At 45.0% G+C, this 24988-nt stretch overlaps 1 protein-coding gene across 24 annotated transcripts; it reads right to left on the bottom strand.

Moving 5' to 3' along the window:
- Window positions 1–1433: 1433 nt before the first annotated feature.
- Window positions 1434–15339, bottom strand: LOC100827094 (UPF0481 protein At3g47200). 24 transcript variants are annotated; one of them, XM_024463283.1, is made up of 7 exons: window positions 11005–11166; window positions 10820–10909; window positions 3668–4368; window positions 3249–3358; window positions 3043–3127; window positions 2849–2935; window positions 1434–2723 (listed from the first exon to the last, which is right to left on the bottom strand). In XM_024463283.1, the coding sequence occupies exons 3-7, from the start codon at window positions 4322–4324 to the stop codon at window positions 1833–1835; spliced, it is 1830 nt and encodes a 609-aa protein (XP_024319051.1). In that variant the 5' UTR covers window positions 4325–4368; window positions 10820–10909; window positions 11005–11166; the 3' UTR covers window positions 1434–1832. The 24 variants fall into 24 exon arrangements, 5 of the variants coding, with proteins under 5 accessions (XP_024319051.1, XP_014758345.1, XP_003575971.2 ...); XM_014902859.2 differs by having other exon boundaries at window positions 10820–10882; XM_003575923.4 differs by lacking the exon at window positions 10820–10909.
- Window positions 15340–24988: the final 9649 nt, after the last annotated feature.

Here is a 24988-nt window from a genome sequence, read left to right as displayed (position 1 = left end):
TTTCTCTAGTTCCTTCCGGAGACTGTTGTTTGGCCACGTGCCGTTAAATCCGCCTACTCCCCTTCCCGTCTCCTCCGCCGGCGCCGCCGGCCGGAGTGAAATGGGAAGGGGAGCATGTGCGTCTTCCTCTGTCTATAGTAGGGTCTTCGTAGCTGCCTTGGTGTCCTTTCTTTTTGGAGGTGAGCTGGTTCCTTCCATGACGAGTCTGTTTCGACATCCTCGTCGGTTTCAGCCAACAGGAGTTCAAGAGATTTGTTTTGGCTTGAACCAGGCTTCTCTGTTTCTTCCCTTTGTGTTTCCTCCCAATAAATCCAGCCTCGATCTATTTTCTCACCTATCGGAGTCCAAGATCTGCTGCTTGCGGGACTGCTGCCAGCAATTTCGCGATGTAGGCGGTGGGTGCTCTCCCTGCGCCAATCGCCCATGCGGCAGCAGAAGCAGCAGCGTCGGTGCTGCAGCTCGTTGGAGACGAAGCGATGGAATCGATTCCGTCGGGAGGCGCAGAGGTTGTGCATGGCCTGCCTGCGCTGCTAGCCTCGATAATGGGCTGGCCCATGGGGTTGTGCTTGTTCCAGATCCAGCCGGCAACCCCTGGAGTATTTGTTGCGCCGACCATGTTCGATGCCATCGAGATCTCCAGGAGTTGGTACGTCATGGTCATGTAAAAGATCTCCAGAATTCCATACAGGATCTGCATCTTGATGCGCTTGGGCATAAAGTTATTTTTCCTGGCGCTAATGTGGACCATGGCGTCGTCGACCGGGATGCGGAAGTTGTGGCTTGCACCGAGCTCTTTGTTGGTCAAGATGGTAGCCCTGCTGCCACTCTTCTTCTCCGTGCTACTGCAGATGTTCAAGTCCTCCGGTTCAGCCGATGTGTTCTTGGAGGTGAGAAAGATCTTGTGTTCCAAGTTGTTAATTGCCGCGGTGAAATCTTTGTTGTTGCAGCGTGCTCTGATGTGGAAGATCCTGATGGCAACATTGGGGTTCAATTCTTTTCTGAGCAACACTGGATTGCCATCGCAATCTTTTGGTCTTCGGAACACGGTCAGGGGGGCAACAAGTTCATTCAGTGTAAGTGTTTCTGCGGCATTCTGGATACCAGGAAACTTGTTGATCTTTCCGAGGATGTTGAGCCTCTTTCATTCGGGTTGATTCTCCGACGGCAGATGAGATCGCCATCCCCAGATTTAATGAAAGAGAAAGTAACAGGTTGGGCTCGGTGAAGCTGCCTTTAGATCTACAGCTCAACTGCTTTCAACCTCTTGTGGAGAAGCCCGCTCGATTGCTGGGAGAGCAGACGGCTCTTCGGCTGGCTAGCACGCTCGAGGTCCTTGAAGATTACAACTGTGGTTGTGGGTCGGATTTCTCAACCGACCCGCCATCAGGCTCCCGTCGTAGTCTTCCTCATCTTCGGATGCTCGTAGTTCATCCTGTTTTCATCTGGCGCAGTATGGCACTACTTGTAACAGCTCTTTCTTCGAGAGCATTGTAACCCCCTTTGCTGGTTTATGATAGTATAATATCTTATGCCTTAAAAAAAAAGGAGTTCGTGACTCAAATTTGTCCAAATAAATATGGATATATTCATACCCAAAATACGTTTATATACATGTAATATTTCGGTACTTAATACGGGACGGGGTGAGTATATCCAAGGCAATGGAAGATTAACTCAGATCTTTGCATCGAGGAACGCGCAGCAACTTATTAGAAACCACAAAATGTTACTAACATAACATGTAAACAAACTGGACGGCACGCACAAGGAGAGGGAACCGACCGGACTTAAGTTGCTGGCATGGCATGCAATCCACTGACTAACGATCAACTTCATCGTTGCCGGACTGTGTAGATGGTCTGCACGATGGCTAGAGCGAAGAGCGCGATGGCGGCGAGGAGGGAGATGGCCGTCCAGGGGTTCCGGAAATGTGTATGCGAAAGGTAGTCGCGCGACTCAAAGAGCTTCTTACGGAGCCTGTGCTTTCTGATGTATTCATCCATCTCCTCATGCACAGGGTGAGGTTTCTTCTCGATGTCACTGGTGAGCCTGTTGAACATCTTCGCCACGGCCACGTCTTCCCCAACGAGGTTATGGATCAACCCATCGTTGTGCAGCCGTTTCACGTCCTTGGCCGTTTTGACGATGACCTCCATGAACAGCACATACATCGTGACTTCGTTGGTGGCGCTGACGTGGAGACGTTCGAACGCCATCATGTTGAGCAACATTTGCTCGGTGGAGTCATCCACGAGCAAGAAAGGCATGCTCAGCACGCCATGCTTGTCATCAAAGCCGATGTCGCCCACCTCGAACCGGATCCCAGACTTGTAGAGCTTCGCCGCTGACGATTTAATGATGCTATTTTTGTATTCTGATGGGTCGAAGACCAAGCTCTGGCGGGAAATGTCGAGGGGGTGGAGCCCTGCTGCGTCATCTTCAGTTGCCAAGCGCGACGAGGGCATGAACTTGAGCACCATCCTGTTGACAATAATTCGGACAGTAGAATACTCCCGATAGGAGATAATGTTGTCCACGCCGCGCCCGGGGCTGTCCAGCGACACCACCTGCGACGACGGTAACTCATGCCGGTCCTGGTCGTCGAAGGATTGCGCACGGTTAGTCACGTCCTCGCTCAGCACAAATCCATTGTCCAGCATCGCGCTCACCACCTCCACTGCCTTCTTCACCGCCCCCTCAGGCGTCCTCGGCGAGCTCAGCTCCTTCCTTACATAATTTGTTTTTGCAAGCACACATTTACAGTTAGGAAATGTGACTAACAAAATCGAATTCATTCATATTTACGGGTTAGTTAATTGGAAATATAGAAGACGAGCAGCTCTCATACCTCTGTACGGGAGTAGGCATCGGGGCCAGGCAGGTCATAGCCTAGCACTAGTGTGATATTCGCAGAGACATCAAATATGCTTGCTCCCTGGTACAAGTGTATCGAACACAATATTTCAATTCTCATTATTAATAAGAAAAAAAAATCAGATATAGAAGTACTATGCAAGATGACAAGATGGGGAAGGTGATTACAGAAAAGAGCAGGGCAATGTCAGCCCCATGGCGCTCGTTGTAGATCACATAGTAGGCTAAGGCAACCTGCGATGTCTGTGGTTCCCTGCCATGCATGAGCAAGCACAGGAAGAAAGACACATGAGAACATCTAGAGATGAGGGCATTAGTTGTGATCGAATCACTCGTAGGTGACAAGGAGATGGGTGGGAGTGTAGAGTGCAGACCATCGCCTCTCGAAATACTCGATGTCGCCGCACAAGGAGAGGAACTGCTTGACGTTGTCAATATGGGCTTCTGCCGAAACTGAGATGTTGGTCACCTTTATTGTTCTCGCCTGAAATTTAAATGATACCAAATAATATCAATCTACTGACCACTACCAGGGGGTGTCTCGCTCCTAACCCGGCAGGCCTCTCCATGCACGCAGCCACGCACCCCAAATCTGTTCTAACGAAGACTGTTTAAAGGGGAAACAATGATGAAATTACTGATACTTGGCATGCTTTTCTCGATCCTAAATGCTCTTCGTTTATTTGTTCCCTCTATAGCCAAATCCTGGCTCCATCCCTATATATTATATCCGTGTTGCCATCTCTCACGGTCTCACCAGAATATACAGAAGGAAGCAAGAAAAGTTACTTACCGATAACTCCAAGGCGACGATCCTCTCCAGCACCAGAAGCGGCAACTGGTTCTCGATCATGAGCATATCGTTCCGGATGTACGGGATAGCATACAGCTGGCCATGAACACTGAAGATGGGATCATTGGAGTCGTAGTCTTTGAGGTTCGTCCCAGCGTCCGCCCTCATCACCTCGAGCAGGAAGCACCCATCGGTGGCCATCATCTGCAAGAAGTCGTCTCTCCTACGTGATCTGCGCCAGTCGTCCGAGAGATCCGTGTAAGCGTTCAGCAGCTGCTCCGCCACCTCCTCCATGGCTTTGACGAGATCATTTTTCTCCGTCTTGCCGGCTCGCTGCAGGACGTGGGCGAGTGCCCGGCGCTTGTGCGACTCCATGGGCTGCAGTTCGCGGTCACCGTAGTGGTAGGGTCCCAGGGACACCGTCCGCGGCTTGTAGGCGCCGCGGTTGAGGTTCTTGATGAACGCCGGTACACGGTAGATGTACTGCGCCGCCCATTGGGCCTTTTCCTTCTCTGCCATGCTCTCATTCTCGTCCACTCGCCTGGCGCGGCGGTTGAGATTCTTGATGACACGGTTGATGTACTGCGCTGGCCATTGGGCCTTTTCCTTCTCTGCCATGCTTTCATTCTCGTCCACTCGCCCGGCTTCGATGTCCATTCAGCACGCCTCAGCTCTGATGGTGTTTCCTTTGATGTTGCTTCCTGTATATTCAATCAATGGAAACTGATATAGATCGTTTAATATATACTTGTCTAACTAGCTACTGCAAGGATTTAAAAGGTTGACATATGTATGAGCATAGAGCCACAAGCTAAAGACTGGTGAAGTAGCAGAGCTAGGAAGGTGTATTATACGTACGTACTCCCTCCGTTTCACAATTATTGTCTCAAATTTGTCTAAAAATAAATGTATTTATTCTTAAAAAGTGTCTAAATACATGTAAGATTTGGACAAGAATTATGGAACGGAAGGAGTACCGTTTTGCTTCCTGCGCGTGAGTAATTGTCAGAGCTAACGAATTTCCAAGCATCCAAGGAACTTATGATAGAGTACATGAATTCTTCTGCATCCTGGATGTCACTCAAACCCCTCTCTATATATATACAGGACAGCAGTCACGGTATGCAGTAGGATTACTGGATAAACAATGATCTATCGATCTCCTTTCCAACATGGAGTTCCTTTCCACCCATACTGAGAAAGCTGGATCATATACAGATAATATGAGGACTTGAACATATGCGCTCCAAAAAAATTAGTCTAATTAATTAGTCTTGGATATGGAGCAGGAAACGTGATCATATCAATCATGAGGTGTCGGTGTAACCACCCTGATCTCAGTCAAAGCATATATATGCCTTTAGTGCTACACCAGTGGTTAAAGGCGATGACACTCTTTAGTGCTCACTACCACTGATACATCACAAACAGTTCAAAACCTTTCTATTATATAGAAGGTTTCATTAGTGGCCTAATCGTGCCAATCCCCTTGATGGGAATATATCATTCAGCCCATCAGAACACATGCAAGAAAAGGCAAAGGTGTGATTCCATTAATAGATATATTGTGAATATATATTCCCAACAAATAGGAGGGACTATTTTTTTTTTCTAGAATATACCTCGGCAGGTATATCATGCATTAAAAAAGGAGGCCGCGACGCGGCAAGTACAAAGATACAATTACAACTACTCACGCAAGATCCACCGAACATCCACTACACCAAAATCGGAAAAAAGAAGGGACCCATCGAACAATCCCGCGCGTCGCCAAGCATCCCCCTCACGACCAATCTCCCTAATGATGTGAGTAACACTTGGCGTCGCCCCATCAAACACCACCACGTTCCTGTGTTTCCAAATACACCAGCATACAAGGCTAATGGTAGTATGCAGGTTCCTCCGGTCCTTCCTAGCCGCAACCACCCGACCCGGCCACCAAGTCTCCAGACGGTCGAGTGCGCCGGGCAACCAATCCTGCCTCTACCAACGCCCAAGCACAACGAGCCACACCTGCCGGGCGACCACACACCCCAAAAGAAGGTGATTTATGTTCTCCTCATCCTGATCGCACATGGGGCAGCGAGGGGGGTGCAAAGACGATCCGCCGTCCAACAACGCCCTTTAAGCGCAAGCCAGAGAAAGAATTTGCATCTACTCGGAGCCCTAGAGCCCCACACCTCCGCGGCTCCTGGCATGCAAGTGCGCCCCCCAAAAAAGGCTGCATACGATGATGCCGTTGAATACATACCACTCCTTTCCCACTTCCAACGAAGCACATCATCCTCATCCAAAAGGGCCCAACCCTCGACGATGTCCCAAATGAGCAGAAACTCGTCAATGGCCAAGGATGACAACTCCGGTTTGACCCACTTGACCCAAGCCCGGTCAACTAAAGCCTTCACAACAAAGATTTGCCAACCCCGTCCGCTGACCTTCGAGAATAAGTTTGGCGCTAAGTCACATAGGGCCACTCCATCAATCCACGCATCCATCCAAAATCTCACGCGCCGGCCGTTCCCCACGACGATGGAGATGGCCGCCTTGCACAGCTCACGGGAGGCGGGGGGAATCTGAATATCGAACTCCGCCCACGGCCTAGTCGACTCCGTTTGCTGCAGCCAGCCCCACCTAGCCTGCAATGCCACGTTGAGCACCCTAAGATTCGGGATGCCCAAACCGCCGAACTCCCTTGGCGAGCAAACCACTTGCCATGAGACAAGACAATGACCACCGCGAACCTCCTTCCGCCCCTTCCATAGAAATCCACGGCAAAGCTTCTCAATAGCTGAAACCGTCTTCACCGGGAGATCAAGCGACATCATCGCATAGATCAGCATGGCAGAAAGTGTATACCGAACTAGCGTTAGTCGCCCACCCGAGGAAAGCATGGGCGCAGACCACATTTGGAGCCGTCTCTCAACCTTCTCCACAATCAGCGCAATCTGCCCAGCCGAAGGTTTCCGCAAACCAAGCAGCAAACCAAGGTAGGTGCACGGGAATGGACAAACCACACAACCAAGAACGCGATGGACAATCCCAATCTGCTCCTCCGTACATCGGATAGGGTGAGCCGAGGTCTTGAGGAAGTTAACCCTCAATCCCGAGGCCACCGCGAAGTCCTCCAACAAGGCCATACAAGCCCGCAACTCCCCTTCAGCCGGTTGTAGAACCACAACGGCGTGAAAAAAGACGCCCTTTGCGAAAGACCACGCGAGGCCAACCGGCCAAATAGTCCGGAGGGACTACTTTTGATATTCACCAATAACACAAGCTAAAGTAGGGGGCTTCGTGGCTACACATTTTGACAACTTTTGACGTTTACTCCAGCCAAATCAAGGGGTTTAAGTATAGGCACTCAACTATCTTCCCTGCCTTTGATAAAAGCTAGGAGGCACGTTGCAGAACATCTGGCTAATGCCAGTAAGGCACGTTAGTGGCCTAATCGTGCCAGTTATGTAGTTTTATATCTAGTAAAAGGAAATACATACGCGAAGTTGCACTTCAATCTGGTAACAACGAAACAGTTTAGCCTGTAAACACGCAAATCCAGCAACACAATCTCTAAGTTTGTCGGAAAAAGCCAAGCATATGCGATTGCGCTACAGTGGCATGCTAAGCTGGCAGGGGCGCTTGTTTGATCAAACTGGCTCAGATTATGACCCATTAATTGCTACTAACCAGCACTATCCAAGTCTTTATATCTTAGCAGGAAGTTCTGCTCTTTGCTGACATTTATTCGCTGTTGCTGAGCTGACATCCTCCTAGTGTCTCCTTAATCCTTATTGCCCATACCAGCTGGTCAGACCAGACAGAGATCCTACAGTTTATATCTTGACACTGGATTAGCAATCCCTGAACTCTGATTTAGTTTTTTCTTTCAATCATCCAGTAAGGTAGCCTTTCTCTCAAAGTTCAACTCCACAACACTAAGGGTAATTACCCACCAACACAAAGATTCCTTTGGTGTGCCTTTTCAACTTGAACCTGTCAGGCAACTAGACATTCTACATCATATACTCTATTCTCATAGGCGACGCAAAATTGAGTTACACAAGTAACAGAACCAACAAACTATCATGCAAACCAAGCAACGAACCAAAAGCAGCACAAACAATTGAAGTACATTCAGGCCAGATTGTAGTCACAAATGACATGATACGGGTGCGGGTGGCCCGATCTTTCGATGAGATTGATAACTCTCGATTTGGGTAGGAGGTGACGTTGACGATCCGACTACGGGCTAGGAGGCAGCGCCTTAGCAATCGATACACCAACTCCAGAGGGTTATTGATCACGCGGGGGCACGATCAACCTGACCACGAAGGTCTTTGTTCCTGCAAGCAATCGAAGAACAAGCAAGAACAAGATAAATAGCAGATGCAATCTAAAATTGCGAGTATACTATATCAAACCAATGTCTCAACGAGACGATAAGTTGGGGTTCCGAAAGCGGTAAAACAGGTGGTCTAACCGACACACGCGATTACACGAAGTAGTAACGATGGCTAACTTTTAACTAAACAAAACCCAAGGCTCCTTAGGGGGGCTCATGGGGTATATAAAGGAGGAGGGAGAGATATTTTCGTCCACCTTGAATAAGGAGTCCGAAATCCAACTCTGTCTCTAACTTTCCTAACAAACTATAACTCTTTAGGAAACAGAAAAACAGATCCGTCAGCTTGTTTTGTCCGCCACGGTCAGCACGAGTCGAATCTCTTGATGGGGCCAGATCCGTTGGAAAGGTCTTATAATTACCTTTCCAACAAGTACTTGTTTGCTTGATTTAGACTCCGGATGCGGCCTGGGTGATTAAAACAAATTCGGGTCTTCTAACAGCTCGGACCCGAATCGGATTCAACTTTAATTCGTGATATTTTTCTCTAGCAAGCTCCGAATCATGTGCCGTTTGATTTGTTGGAAAGTAGACTTGATATGCTTCACTTTGAATCTCCCTTTGCAGGCTATAACATTTCATCTTCACTTTGGACTTGTAAAGTTCAATAAGATGTCTACATAATAAGATTACACAAGATAGTAGCTCCGTCTCTTTGCAAGTAACATATTGAAAACATTTTGTAATTGAATTCACTTGATTATAATTATTAGAGACACCAACAATTAGGGTTCTAATGGTCGTATCCATGGTTAGCATGTCCATATCATGACAGCACAATGAAAAAATAGCACCCCGTGATAGCGTCTGAGAGGGAGTTGCTGCTACACTTAGGCTCCGTTTTCTCCTCTACAGCCAATATGATCGTGATAGCAGCGCTATTCCAGGAGTAGGTTATCAGATGAAACCCATTCAATTTGCAGCCCTCTTTCGGCCCAAATGAAGACCCAGGATGTCTAATCTGCTCCTGATCGACCAAAAAACCTAACACCTCCCTGTTCCCCACTCTCACGGTCTCACCTCTTGCGGTGGATAAGTGCAGAGACGAGAGGTTGCTTCCCTGTGCTGAAACTGGCGGTGAGGGGCACCACGGCTACTCCATTCCTGCTCCGACACACCATCCCTTCTTCAAGATCACCATGGCACCACGGCTGGGCGGCACGAACAAATGTCGCAGCAACTGCCTTATGGACTTGTGTTTATGCCATGGAGTTTGGCCATTTGGACACCTATTTGCTTATGGGATTGTGCCTGTAATCGTCCTGGGCAAGTATTTATATCATGTTTCTGCTGAATATCTGCTGAACTCCCTTGTTTCTGCGCCATATGCACCATTTATTTTACAAAACACCAAATGATTTAGCGTCCGTATAGCACGCTATAGCATCTGTAACAGCTGGAGGAGGCTGACGCTAAATCACTTAGCATGCTATTTAAAACCATGGATAGCACCAACAAATGGAAAACAAAGAGTATGAAATAATACTTAATGCACATTCAAAATCCAAAGGGTATCCTTGTTCCATGCATACACCTAGAAGCTGCAAATTTCCAGTGATAGATAGTCCCAAAGCAAAAATTAGTCAAGTACAAAGAGTATCGTACTCGCTGCATATGATGCATGCATAAATGTAGGCAGGTCAAAGTCGAACTTATAAGATTTATCTGAGTTGATTTCATGGGTCTTGTGTGTTTAATTGTTTATGGTCAAATGAGGAATCTAGTTGCAGTATCCAGTAGGTATAGCAGCTTTTTTTTGGGCCTTGTCGAAAATTAGGAATGCAGCATATTTTAGGCATGTATTTCTTTATGATCCAACTACCATCGTAGCTCAGACAGATCAGTGGTTTTCATATTGGGCTGCAGGTTTACAAGAAATACAGTGCCAAGGAGCAAGATTGCGGCTGTAAGTAGTGGCTGAAGTGTTCAGCCACAAACAAGGATGGGCACCCATGGTTCTGCGGATAGCAGGTTAATGCCCAGGTTTTGATATGGGTGTGTTCTTCTATCTAGTTCCTGGGTCTGGTTTTAGGCTGTAGGAAACAGTGGCTGGTTATCATGTTTGGCTAAAAAGTTTTTGTGCAACGAGGCTGTTTTTTTCTTTTTTTCTTTTGGGTGTTAAATTGCAACCAGTCCTGAACCTGCAGGCTTCTCTCCTGTTGGAGGGGAGACAGAACCATCAAACGTTGAGTTTTTGTTCTCTCAAACATGCAACTAAATGCATGTTATCAACCTCTTGTTTGATAGTGATAATGCACGAAATATATAGGAAGAATGATCGTAGACTCTTATACATGCTCTGGAATGTATGGGAGGAAAAGAAACAGTCCCAGCGAGATCCTCCAAGAGGAAACGCTACAGGCGGTGGAGGTGGCCTACAGGGCAATGGTGGACATTTCACAGAGTTCAGTGGTAGGTCCTGTACACAAGATAGTGTCCTTTTGTGGGTTCAGGATTCTTGTTAATGATAATTACTCTGGCTTGTTTTTTGGTTTTCTCTTCATGAAATTGGCATAGCCCTTGCCTCTCTCAAAAAAATCACATGGCCGAGAGTATGCTACGATTTATCATCACCACACCATGAATTATCTCCACAACAGATTATTTATTGGATGCAATACTTGTAGGGTTAAGTAGCCTGCTGACACTTTGAAAAGAGAAATCAACACTGCTAGATAAAAATAATAGAAGATAATAAGGATCAGTGATCAGCTAACGGGCAGAAATAGTAGCTAAAGTACTAAAGGAACACGTACATTTTTGCAGATTATTGATGATCTTAGAGTATGAAATTTCTGTCTTCTGTGGTTCGTCACGCACTAATCCATCAAGAAAGAACATATCATCTGATATTTATTATAATAAGATTGATATATGGATGCATCACACCGCTTTAAATGACAAAGTAATTAAGCTGAATACTAGTGGAAGACATGCATACCTGCTTCGAGAAAGAAGCTTTTGTCTTGTGTGGTTCATGATGCACTGATAGATGAGAAACATCAGAGATCACCCAACATCTATTACTTGCAAGATGCATATATTGGTCTGCTAGCTACGCCGATGCATCATCGCCACTTCCAATACATGCCAAAGTAAGTTACTGACATAAGTATCAATATGCGCGGAAGGTACAGAAAAACAAAACGACCTAAGAAACAAATCGCAACAAACGATCTAAGCAACTAATCCCAGTATATTTAATTTAACTAATTAAACATGCCTTACTACCTTGCTGAACACGAGCGTCGGCTTGCTGGGATTCACGTCGAGTGCTTTCCGAATTATAGCCTCTGCAGCCTCAACCTCCCCAGGGTCAGGCTTGGACCACCTCCCTACATAGACATGCTTAAGCGAAGAAACATTCTCCAGGCCGAAATCCAAATTTCCAAATTGGTCCCATGTTTGCCGCACCGATAAACGTATCTTCAGGGTTTGGAGTTTTTGCATGGCTCCTTGAGCAAACTTCAGCTCCATAACGCGACTGGCGATCTTGAGACTTGTTAGACACTGGAACGGATAGCTACTGTCAATCAACAATCTACTGTGTCTCTCTTGTGTAGGTTCAACAACCCATATGTCGAGATCACACAGAGATGGTATGCTCCCAAGGACTTGAAGGTCCTCCACTCTCAGTGTTTTCAAACCATGGATTACAAGAAAAGAGAGGCAGGAGAGGGAGGACATCCATCTAGGCATTGCACAGTTGATGAAATTGATCAGATGAATGGAGTGAAGCTGTTGAGGCCCCGGTGACAAATTTTCACCTCCAAAATCTAGGCTGAGATTGGCACCATTTATTCTAATGGTTTTGAGATTGACCAGGTTGGAGAGACACTGCCGGAAAGGTTCCTCATAGCTGCCGTTCCATTCATCAACCTTGATAAGAACATTCCTCAATTTCGTCAACTTGCTCAGATCATGCAGCATGGTTGGAGACGTGACATAGATACCTGGAAAATCTTGCAGAGATTTTAAGTTCCAAAGACCTTCCGGCAATCTCACTGACATGTCAATATGCAGGTACACTAGTTGTGTTAGCTGCACAAATTCTGATGGCAACACTTCTATGCCAGTCTGACTTATGTCCAGTACCTTCAAGAACTGCAGATTCCCAATCTCTACCGGAATCTTAGTGATGGATGTGTTGCATAGCGACAAATACCTTAAGTGAAACATACTACAAATAATCTTAACATGATAATTATCCACATTCAAACAACAACTTAAATCCAACGCGCGCAAGACTGGAAAGCTTGAGAGCGCGGGCAACAAATTCATATCTTGCCCAAATACAAAAAGTGACCTCGCATGGAACAAGCTCATGGTTGCCAACTGCTTGAAATCATCTTCATTTATTTTTTGTACAGAAAGTCGATGGATCTTGCTTGATGCAGACACAGGTTGCAGATCACCTAATATTGTTAGAAAATTCTCTTCACTTGACAAGGAAGTGACAAGGTCACGCACCATATCATGTACACGACAAGCGCTCGCTTTATTACCACTCTTAATATCTACAGGTTGAATCAAGCTTTTGTTAATGAGCTCATGAAAGTAGTCCTCTCCTACTTCATACAAGCTCCTCCCATGTTCTTCCTGAACAAAGCCTTCACCAATCCATTGCCATATCAAATCTTCAGCTACAATCGTATAATCCTCTGGATAGATACTGATAAACAACAAACATGTCCTTAAATGTGCTGGTAGGTCGTAGTAACTGATTGATAATATCCTTCTCATGTCCTTCATATCAGGACTATCTAGTAGCCCAGAACCCATAGATTGGTACACTTTCAACCAATCATCTCCACCTTTAGTAGCTAGCATACTAGCTGTTGTAATGATAGCTAATGGTACTCCACCGCATATCTTTAAAATGTTCTCAGATATTTCAGCTAATTGATTAGGAGGACATTTGTCTTCAACACCAAACATTGTTTGGTAGAATAACTTTCTTGAGTCAATAGGGGAAAGAGGCTTTAGGTCTAACACAGCAGCAACTTCTTTGGCAACATCAAGAATGCGAGTTGTCATGATTACTCTACTTCCACATTTGTTCTCAACCAGAGCATGTTTGAGTGTTTTCCATACAGAACTGTTCCATATGTCATCAATCACAATGAAATACCTATAATAGGATACCAAGGGACCATATATTAGTAATTAGTAAAGTGTGAATCTCTTTCTTTGGGGACACACAAATGAAAGTGTGTTAATAGAAAAGAAAACGAGGGAATTAATCGAAATGTGTTACCAGTATTTAGTCAATATCTAGTAGTATAGACAGGAGCCTCCGAGGTAGAGATAATAAAACTTAAAAGAAAGTGTGAAGATAGAAACTGAGGAGACAAAGCATATAACCACATCTTTCTAAGATGTTTCAGAATACCATGCTATTATTTAAGGTTAAATTAGATGTCGCTACTACTTAAGAAATCATTTCTTATTTACACAATCCTATTAGTGAAGGATCATACATTACTTTTTTTTACGGGAATAAGGATCATACATTATGAAGGATAAGAGTACTCAAGCCATGCAACATGCTTATTTTAGTGATGTACTTATGGACTAAATGTCTTAAGTAAGAAAAGAATCAAGCAAATGATAGATATATCCCATAACAGCACATGGGCAAGCTCTGTAAGAAATTGGAAGTCCAGTTAGACTCCTGTGAAACATTTGAATATTGCATTGCTATGAAGTTCAAAGTTTTGAAAATGCAAAGAAGAATTTTGATTTTTCTTATACTCCCTCCGATCCTCAATTCTTTTCTCAAAATTGCCCAAATATGGATGTATCTATTCTTAAAAAATGTCTAGATACATGTAATATTTCGACAACAATTTAGGATCGGAGGGAGTATATTTTTTACGGGAATTTAAATTAAAAACTCTTGAAAACTACAAAGAAGTGTCACGTGGGTATAAACAAGGGCCACCATCAAAACTGGATTGAAATTAAGCAAGCATCAATGAATAACCAAGTTTAACAACTAAATTGACAAAGCTGATGCAGATTCGTACCTCTTGTTTCGAAGAAAATCTCTTAGCTCGCTGATAAGCTGTGCTTCACTCCATGTTGCTTCATTGATGCTACTATACTTCTGCTTGTCAAGTTGATGCAGTATGTTCTTAAAAATCTTCTCAATGTTAGGATTAAGAGACATGGAAACAAAAGCCCCACAATCGAATTGGGATTTAAGCTTCTGATACACAACATTAGCAAGAGTCGTCTTGCCTAATCCTCCAAAACCAACAACCGAGACTATCTTCAGCTGCTGCTTCGATGCCTCATCTGCCTCCTCCATCAGCATGTTGACTAGCTCTTTCATTCTCTCTTCAATGCCAACAAGTTTCGTCTCCTCTTTGTATAGAGCTGATAGGCGAAGGCTATCAATACTTGTGCCAACAGGCTGTACAACAACTTTGTCCAGCTTATACCTCTCACGCCGTGCAGTGACCTCCTTGATGCGGCTCTTGATGCCTTTGACCTCGGTGCCGACCTTGCGGCGAATCTTAGCCTTGGTCAACAGGTCGATGCTCCTATAGATGAAACCCATAAAGCTCTGCACCTTTTTTTCTTCACGGCTGTCGAGGCGCACCACGAATCTGTCGATGCTGTCCTCGATTTCGTAGGAAAGATCCTTGACATCCTTGGCCCAAAGCTTGACCAGCTTACTAGGTGGGTGGTCAATCGGCGCCTCCGAAACCTCTAGCAGGGCAGCCTCCATTCTCTCCAACTCGGCTGTGAGGAACATGATTTCTCCCCTAACCTTCTTCTGCAGACAATACTCGTCCTTGATCAGGTTAACCAACTTGGGCAGAAGGGTGCTCATCGCCCCCGTCACCACCTCCATCTTCGCCTCGAAGCAGGGCGCGGCGGAGATTTTAGTAAGAAGCCGACGGGACTACCGAAACACCTCCCAATATCAGGGGGAGGGTCTGCAAAATCCGAGAATCAAAACACAAAATCAGGACATATGGATCATGGACAACACAGGAATCTGAAGCACGGAGCTTGTGGCACCAGCAAGCCGAGCGGCGGTTCACCTGCGGGCGGAACGACCGGCGGCGACTCGGCGAGGGCACACACGATGGCTTAGAGTAAGAGATGCGGGGGAAGGCAATGATGGAGCCAAGCAAGGAATGCCTGACCTCTAGAAGCCGTCCCGGAGTCCTGTCGAGACGCGCACGCGAATAGTGCCACCGACGGCGACGGCGACGAGGAATCAGTAAATTCTAGGCCCCACGCACCGAGTTAAAGCCCTACCTCGCGAGGAACACTAGAGTCACTAGACACGTAGACACAGGGCTCATTGTAAATTACAAAACATAGAATAAGAGCAAAATTTAGGAATGTGGAAGTGTCAGCATTGTGTGTTAAATTGGGGTGTCAATTTGGCATTTGGCACCGTTTGAAGATGGTGCCAAAACAGAAAAAATGGGAACCGGAGCAGGAGTTTGCTCCGATGCCAAATTGTGAGAAAGCAATAAACAAGTGCATGGTTTGGGTCAGGGCTAGTACTAGCAGAAAAAGAAGAACATGCAAGAGAGTTTTTTAATTATTGTTTGTGAGATCAAGATAGGCAATTAGAGGTGGGCGAATGATTGCGCAGAAGCAAATTATAACTTTTCTCGAAAGTTCAAACCCTAAATCACCTTTCTATCCGTGATAGTAAAACAGCCGTAACTTTTGATTGGATGAACCAAAAAATACGTATGAGTATGCAAAAGAAAAGTATTGAAATTATCTAACCAACTCAAGAAGAATCAGCTCAATTGGACTTACCAATCAAAAGATATGATCAAATCAATAACAGCTGACAGAAAGTTATGAGAATTAATCTATAATCGATTTCGAGGAATAACAAGAAAGATGAAGTAATCGCGATCTTCCTGATCTTGTGGTAAACCTGCAGAAAAGTATTATGAACTCGTGATAAACCTGTAGCAAAGTGTTAAAAGATCTAGCACGAAGATCCGAGAAGAACAGAGATGACACCGCCAACGAATCTCTTTATTGCAACGATGTCGATCGATTATAAAAGATGCAACCATGCATCCAAGAACTCTTCAAGAATTGATCTAAATCCAAAGCTCTGAGTTCCCTCACGTCCTTGCTAAAACCGAGTCCGAATCCAACACGAACTCCTCTGTCCCGGTCAGTATTTCGCCCGTGAGGCCCGCATACGACCTCGGATTGAGATGACTCCAAAAGCAAAGTTGTTCGTCTCGACGACCCGCACAAGTTTCATGTGGACCACTTTTCCATCCGACGGCATCTTGATGATGCTACTATTTAATCTTTAAACAGCTCTTATCCAGCCACGGCTGAACCTACATATCTTCACGTCGATGCCACTCCATGCCATCAACTCTTCTTGTGATGTCTTCAAAACTCGACCATCACGTATCGAATATCTCCAATACCGTACATCTCCGGTATAAACAACGTACGACAAAACGGTGCCCTCCCAGATCATCGTAGCTTTTACTTCCATTGTTCCTTCGCACGAACGTCCCGCATGACCTTGATCCTCGACCTCAGCTTCTCCCAAGATTCGTCCCTCAATCCCGTCATCGACCACATTCCTATAGCTCCGGCAACATCTGAAAGCGAACACACAAATAACCAGTACGAGCACAAGTCCATGACTTGACTCAGGATAAGTTTCACACAACTCACGCCATGTTTTCACATAAGAAACTAATGGATCAGCACACCACTAGCAAAGCACTAAGTCCAAACAAGATACATGTCATCACATAAATATCCATATTATCCAAAATATCCACATCAATGTTTCATCTAAACACTTGCCAATGTTACACATCACCTATGATTTCACATTGTTGCTGACATGGGTGGGACCCAACAATGAGGAATTTAACACCGCCTACGTTGCGGAGAAATAAGCAAATTTGGCAACGGTGCTAAATGATGTCGAGGTGGCAAATTTGGCTTTGCACATTGCTGATGTCCTAAAGCTTGTCATACTGGGACTAACGTAGGTAGGGAGTATGCGAAAGTGTTATTTACCGGGAAGGCTACCTACCGGTGCGCGGTTGTCCAACCAGGTTGTGCCACCTAATAGAGTTCAGCGGCACCTCTTTCCACCCAGTCATCTCACCAACCCATTAGTACCATTTTCAGGCCATTGCTAATATTTCATCGGAACACATTATATCATTGATACATCATTGACAACTTTATTACCGTACGACTTGAATATCAATTATTTTTTATTTAAAAAATGAGTTAATTACTATATCATGTTTTTATTGTTATATCATTAAAATAATTTTGCCAAGGAAATTTCAATGATATATCAATGGAAGTTCAGCCATATAAACATAAATTTCAAATGATGTATCAATGAAATATGATATGTTTTGGATTCTAACGGTGCATCTATGAAATTTCATTGAGATATCATTGTTTTTTTATTGGCATATCATTGAAATGATTTTATGCCATCGGAATTTCACTGATATACACATAACTTTCATTGATTTTTCAACGAGTTCAATGATGTACACATAAATTACAATGATATTTTGAACAATTTCAATGATATACACATACATTTCAACGATATATCAATGAAATTTCAACAAATCACAGATCGTCATTTCCCTCATGACAGATGAATACATGAATGAGATATCAATATTCTGAAGCCAACAGAAGAATCATAGGTGATTGCTTGGTATGGAACAAAATAAACGCTTGGTTGAGAATGCAAAGGGAATTTGCTTGGTATGAAACGAAATAAACGATACATCAATGAGATATATTTCAACTTGGATTGGAACTGAACAAAATCTAGGATACATCAATGATCAATGGCATACCAATTTTCTAAAGCAAATCAAATTAGTTCGAAATCTGGACCAAACAAAACGAAAATCCGAACCCAATCACACAGATCATCATCTCCCTCACGTCGAATGTAACAAATCACAAATAAACATCACGAAAATCTGAACCTAATCACAAAAAATGGAACCCAATCAACGAAAACATCAATGAGATATCAATGATACATACATCAAATTTCTGAAATTTCATTGACTATCCAAATCTTTGTAATCCAAAATTGCAGTCCGTGCACCACACCAAATCAATCAATCAATGGTACATCAAAATCTTGCCACGAAGGGATTACACCACACGACACCAAATCGAGCCTTGATCTGTAAAGAGAGAGAGAGAGACAGAGGACATAGAGGCAGAACCGTGCGGAGGGAGGCGGATCCAGCGGGAGAGTTGGCGGCCCGCACGGGGGTAGGAGGCGGTGAATCCGGGCGCCGGCACGCCAGATCTTGCGGCAAGGCTGCGGCAGCCCACGCGGGGGGAGTCGGCGGCCAGCACGGGGACAGGAGGCGGTGGATCCGGTGGGGAGGCGGCGAATCCGCCCACCGGCGCGCCGGATCTTGTGGGAGGCGGCGGCGGCAGCCCGCGGCAGGGGATGAAGGCTGGGCGGCGAGCATGGTCCACGGCCTCCATGCCGAGCGGCACGGGGAAGGAGCAGACCGGGAGGGAGGGAGGCTCTCGTGTGGAGGTGGGGGCAGAGGAGAGAAGAGGCAGTGCGCGTGGAGGTGGGGGAAGGAGGAAGAGGAAGTGGGGATCGATCTGGATCGGGGAGAGGAGACCGACGAAAATATCTTCTCGCTCACGTGAACCTGTGTTTCTCTGCACCAATCTTGAGGACGACTGGATGGTGAAAAACGTCCTGGTAGGTAGCCGGCCCGCTAGAATTGTTGTTCTCTAGGGAGTATCGGAAAAGTCATTTCTAGCGGCTCCGCTATGTAGCGGTGTGTGCACGGACTGCCACGTGGTATCCACCCGAACCAATATCATATATCATTCAAAAATATATCTTGTACCAATAAATATATTTTTCACATACCATATACAAATATCATATACCATTGATGATAACATATATGGATGAATATCAATATCATATACCATTTGATGATACCATATATCAATGGATATCAATTAATGAGGGGGGGCCGGCCCAACGCCATGTGGCGGCAGCCTCTGCACGCACCGCTACGTAGCGGAGCCATTAGAACCGCCGCTTTGAGGTAGTATCATACTATCATGTAGTGGCACCTAAGCATATGTTTGATGTGGCATAGCATTAAATGAAGAAAGAAGAGATACCGATATCATAATCGTAACATAAAAAATTTCAAGGCATGACTTCTCTTATAAAGAAGTAAATGAAGGCTCTATAATACTATGCTTCTGATACTATTAACATAGAGTAGTATCATATTCATAATACTACTTTTATGTTACTCCCACTATGACCAGCCTAACGATCCAATTTCACTTCTACGAAAAAATAGGTTGGACCTAATGTTAATTTTTCTTCAAAACAAAGGAATTCCATGAGATTTTTAAGGAATCGTTTGCATCTACAGTGAATTTTCCTATGGAATTTTCTATGAAAATCCTACGAAACGAATGAGGCCTACTAGTATTACCGGATCCACACATAGTGGTCTAGTTACTGGCGTTGAAGTTATTGCCTTCATAGTGGGCAAGGGGGTTTGTAATAGGCAGACAACCGCAAATACGCAAATGGGAATTTTGTTTTGCCATTTTTTGCAACTTTTTATTTTTTGTTTGCTGGTTTTTAATTTCTTTGAGCTTTTATTTTTTAAACTTTTACTTTTTATTCGAAGGTTTTGATTTTCAGCTTTTCATTTTTATATATTTATTTTTAACTTTTATTTTTCCACAAAATGTTTTTTTTAAAGGAAATCATACCTCGGAGGAGCCCGATCCCTTCAACTCGGGCGACGATGGCATGCGGCGTGGTGGGGGAGGACCTCCGCCAGAGCCCCTCATAGGAAGGCGACGCGAGGGGCACGCGGGTACGCACGGCGCCATGAAGAGGCGGGCGCATCGCTCCGGGAGAGGGATGGGAGGGGAGGCGGAAGGGGGAAGGGGGCGCGGTCGGAAAGGAGGAAGGGGGGAGGGGGCACCTGTGCCTAACCTCTTAGAGACACTCCTTCATCCGGCGAGACGTGCCTGCGCGAACGGCCGCCGAAGAGGGATTGCAATGGAATAGGTGTGATAACATGAGTACTTGCATTTATTATTTGTAGGAGTACTTCAATCCATATCAAATCGGTAAGCATCAAAAACTTCTCGTACAACACGTATACGGTAACCAAATAGGTTACTCTATATGCTACTCTCTTTATCAACTTGTTGCCGCATAAGCAAATTTGCTGAGCGACCCATAGTTATTGCCAAAGTTATCTACACTATGACCATGTGCCTAAAGTTATTACTGACTTCCACTAAAAAAATGATACTGACTTAAAATTACAACATACTCCCTCAGATCCATAATAAGTGATTTTATACTGAGTGTTTCTACGGTACCCCTATACTGCTAAAGGTGAGGGAAGCAGCGTATAAATCAACACCGTTGATTTGTTGAGGGTATATTAGATATTTGCGTTGAAATAAAAGGTGTTTTCTTTTTCTTTGTTCGTCAATAGCATTAATAGCATTCCTGACGGGGAATCCAGTCCATTTGCTCTCATCAGGTGTCCCTATCTGTTGTACATATATGATCGTTCGCCGCCCTCGCCCCTTGTTGACCTCAATTGCTCCTGCCGCCGCCCTCGGCTGCTCGTCGACCACGCCCCGACCGAGGAATGTTCGTTAGGCCCTTGTCTTCGTGAAAAGAGATGGGTTTCAGAAAGGCATCCTTTTACTGTCTAACACTGATAAACCAGGTTCAAGCTGAGATGTACTATTTGTTTTACTACTCGATGATTTTTGTAGCCTAAAGTAGGCATCAACATGGAAAAAAATACTGATACAAAGATTTCACGAAGTACTGACCCGAGGAAGACAACATCCAGGGAATTTTTTTATTAAAATAAAACTATCCATCACTTGTTTTTTGATTGCCCTTTGGCTCGCTTAGTGTGGAGAATGGTCTTTGTGACTTTTAATCTCCCGCCTCCCACTTGCACCAGGAATATGTTTGGTCGTTGGCTTAATGAAATGGAGAAGTGCCTCAAATCGCTCATCCTTGTTGGGTCGTGTGCGATTTTGTTGGTCCATTGGAAATTGTCGGAATCATTTAGTTTTTGACAAAAGAAAGTATCCAATTTTTTTGCAGGTGGTCTGCCGGGTGACGTACTGGTTCCGTTCTCGAGCCCACTACTTTCGATGGTGGCCAAGGAATATATGAAATCTGGGTGCAGCCGTACGTAGATGGTAGCACGCGAGTTCTACAACCGGTTTGGGTGGCGCCCCGCTCGTAACATGGATACTCGATGATTTTTTGTAGCCTATTTGTTTTGCTTTTGAGCTATTTTGAGATGTAGTTGAGATTGATGCAGATTAATGATACGATACTTTGACTTAATAATATTATGACTGTGTGCATCGATCGATGCAGATTGATGATACGATACTTTGGCTTATTAAGTTCAAGGTGTCCTGATTAGGTGGGGCCCACATGTAAGAAAACATATCAAAATGACTTAACCCTCCATTTTGGACAACTTGAGACAATTAGACACAAACGTGTGGTTTTTCAGAGAAATTAGCAAAAATTGTGATTTCGTGAGAAGAACGCCTAATACCGTACCGTGGTTATGTGAATTTTTTTTTTCTGTTCATATACTTCCGTGATAACACGCCTAGACGTTCTACATCATTATACTCTATGCTCATAGGCGACCGTAAAAGTGATTTACTACACAAGTAAAGGAACCAACAAACTATCGAGCAGACCAACTGACAATCAAAAGCAGCAGCAGCAACATTAATTGAAGTAGCATTCAGGATTGTAGCCACAAATGATAGAACCAATAAATGGAAAACAAAGAGAAAGAAATGATACTTATTGCACATTCAAAATCCAAAGGGTATACATGTTCCGTGCAGCGTACTCCAGCTAGAAGCACGGGATGATGACAGACCAGTGAATCTCAACGAGAATTTAACCCTTACTTCAGATAATCTAGGATGGCGAAGATGGTCTGCACAACGGTGAGTGCGAGGAGCACAGTGGCGGCGATGAGGGAGATGACCGTCCTGGGGCGCGGCTCCGGAAATGCGTGCGGACAAGATGTTCGCTTCACTTGTTGAACTTCTTCCGGGGCGTGTGTTTCTCCAGGTATGCTTCCATATCTTTATATACTCCTTCCGATACATATTAAGTGACATTTTATTACATGTATCTAGACACTTTTTAGACATAAATATATCCATATTTGAGTAAATTTGAATCACACTTAATATATACGCCACACCCCGCCCTCCGGTGCTGCGCTTTCTTCTCACCCAAGTTCGATCCCTCAGAACAAAGGCCCTTTGCTTCGACGCAGGACATGGAGTTTTTTTCGTACAGTTCCTTGCTCAAGATGGTAGAAGCTGGGCTGCTGCACGTGAACAGGTATGTGGGCTCGCTCTTGTCGTTAACAACAAATTAACGAGGGTAAAACCAAAAACCAAAAGGCCTACTTTCTGGTTCCCCGAATGCTGTTTTGTTTGTTCTCTCCGAGATGTCATCTTTTTAAGTCTGAACGGTAAAAAAAATATAAAAAAATATGCTCCTTCTTTGTTTTTGTTCTTCGATGCTAGAGATGGAAACATCCACCGCCCATATTAACAATTGAAACCTTTCTTTGTTCGCAGCACTGGGGGGTGTTACTAGGCTCCGACGCCCCTGAATGCCAATCCCCCGAGTCTTGCGGCGACGGAGATGCGTGCTCTCCACGCAGCGCGTCGCATCTGTCGGGTGGATCGACAAAGGACGGCTCATCATGCCTAAATGACAGCTTCGATCATTCTCAAGATGTAGCGAATCTGTCGTTCTTCGCGAGTCTGGACGCAGCTGTTGACAGCGGTAAAGGGAACTCCTGGGGCGAAGCACCGTTCTCTCGTGAGACAGATTGTACCCACAGCGGTGTCCCAGGACATCCTGGCATCCAGGAGCCGCAAGAGGGCCGTGGGCATGTTGCGTCGGAGAGGCGCGTCGATTTGGGCATAGGGTCCAGATGCTCCGGAAGGAGGTTAGTCCTTCGATAGATTACATCCTCGTTGTTGTTTTTTTCGTAACCTTTTATTTTCCGAACCGTCACAATTAAACCTCCATGTGCTCCATTTGTCCATATCGCCAACACGATTTTGCTTTTATTGGTGGAAAAAAGTACTGCTAATAGTACCATTAATTCCCCGGAATTGCTATTGGCAATAAAATGTCTGTTACTCTGTCCTCCTCACGTATTTTTTTCCAGCGATTATAGAGTACATGTTGATCTTGAATTAACACCAGCTCGAAAATCTTGTTTTTTTTTTGCGCGTGCATGAATGATACTTCAGGAAAAGGTTTCCCGACGGCGTCCCACAAGCCAAGTTGTCGCCTTGCGAAAAGTCCGCTTTCCAACAATGCGTCGAGAATGCGAAACACCGCGATAGCCAGTACGTGTTCCTGCCGTCGTCGGTACAACATTCAACACAAGGGAAGAGGCTTACGAATTCTATAACTTCTTCTCATGGGAGGTTGGTTTTGGTATAAGGTACGGGAAAAGCAGAAGAAACGAGTCCAGGTACCAGAATAGCCAGGACATTGTATGCCAATGTGCGGTGAGTCCTCACTTGATTAGAAGAGCATAAAAATATGGACATGGTTCTCTACGTATTCCGTCGCAGCACAAAAAAAAAAGTAACCTGAACCATCACTCACTCTTTTCCTCTTTTCTGTCTCTGCAGGGAAGCGACGGAAAAGAAAATTCCGCTACTTGCAGGAATGGGTGCAGGGCCATGATTAGGTTGCTGAGGACCGACGATCACGGGTGGTACGTGAGCCGCTTCGTCGAGATACACTCTCACCTGCTGTCAGAAAGTTGTGGGGAGAAGACGCAATGGAACTCGCACAGCAGCATAGACCCGCTTGCGAAGGATTTCATCAGCAACCTGCGCGAGAACAACATCAGTTCCGGTCGTATTTACAGTATAATGGGGTCCTCTGGCACATTAGGTGTCGGCACACCTTTCCGGCGTCAGGCATTGCGATCCATGCGCGCCAAGCTGGCGCAGGAGTCGATTAATGACGATATGAACAAAACTGTTAGGTTACTACAGGAGCTCGCTACCAAGGATCCCAATTTCGCGGTACGTTTAGACATCGATGAAGAGAGCAGGGTAAAATCTGTGCTCTGGTGCAATGGTAAAAACAGGATAGATTACGCGCACTTCGGCGACGTGGTTACGTTTGACACAACTTATAGGACAAACTTGTACAACATGCCGTTTGGACTATTTGTCGGTGTGAACGAGCATTACCAATCAACAATTTTTGGCGGTGTGCTAATGCGTGACGAGAAGATCGCGGCGTTCGAGTGGGCATTCAAGACTTTTGTTGAGATCATGAATGGAAAAGCTCCCGACACAATCTTGACAGGTGCGCCTTGACACTCGTCCTAGTTGTTATATAAAAAAAAATTCCGACTACGTTTTTGCTACCGTACATCCCTATTTTTCTTTTTTTTTTGGCATCCATTTGGGCCATCCTATCTTAGACAGAAAAACTTGTTTGCTAACAGTGCAAAAATGTTCGATATTTCAAAACCTTTGCAGACCAATGTCAGGCAATGGAGGCTGCGATCCGGAACATTCTTCCGGGAACGAGACATAGGTGGTGTAAATGGCAGGTTCTGCGTGTTGCGAAGGAAAAAATCGGGTTTGTGTACAGTAAGCGTTCGGGGTTCAAAAAGAGTTCCACGAGCTGCTGATTCACGAGACCGATCGAGATCAGTTTGAGAGACGCTGGAAAGACATAATTGCAAGGTACGAGCTAGAAGGGAATACTTTCTTAGAGAGGATATACAACAAGCGACACATGTGGGCGAAGCCCTACTTCATGA

Source organism: Brachypodium distachyon, chromosome 4 (genome assembly GCF_000005505.3).
Source record: "Brachypodium distachyon strain Bd21 chromosome 4, Brachypodium_distachyon_v3.0, whole genome shotgun sequence".
Lineage (NCBI taxonomy): Eukaryota > Viridiplantae > Streptophyta > Magnoliopsida > Poales > Poaceae > Brachypodium > Brachypodium distachyon.
The sequence above is the reverse complement of the archived record's forward strand: the minus strand, read 5'-3'. Positions and strand labels throughout refer to the sequence as shown.

Bases quoted from the DNA above. Each gene is read 5' to 3' on its own strand.
- LOC100827094 (XM_024463281.1), bottom strand. From the start codon at position 14,925: ATGGAGGTGGTGACGGGGGCGATGAGCACCCTTCTGCCCAAGTTGGTT. The intron at 13,195-14,092 runs GTACGAATCTGC...ATCCTATTATAG, and splicing joins GATTTTCTTCGAAACAAGAG to GTATTTCATTGTGATTGATG. The intron at 11,215-11,294 runs GTAGTAAGGCAT...TTTGTTTCTTAG, and splicing joins CGACGCTCGTGTTCAGCAAG to GTCGTTTTGTTTTTCTGTAC.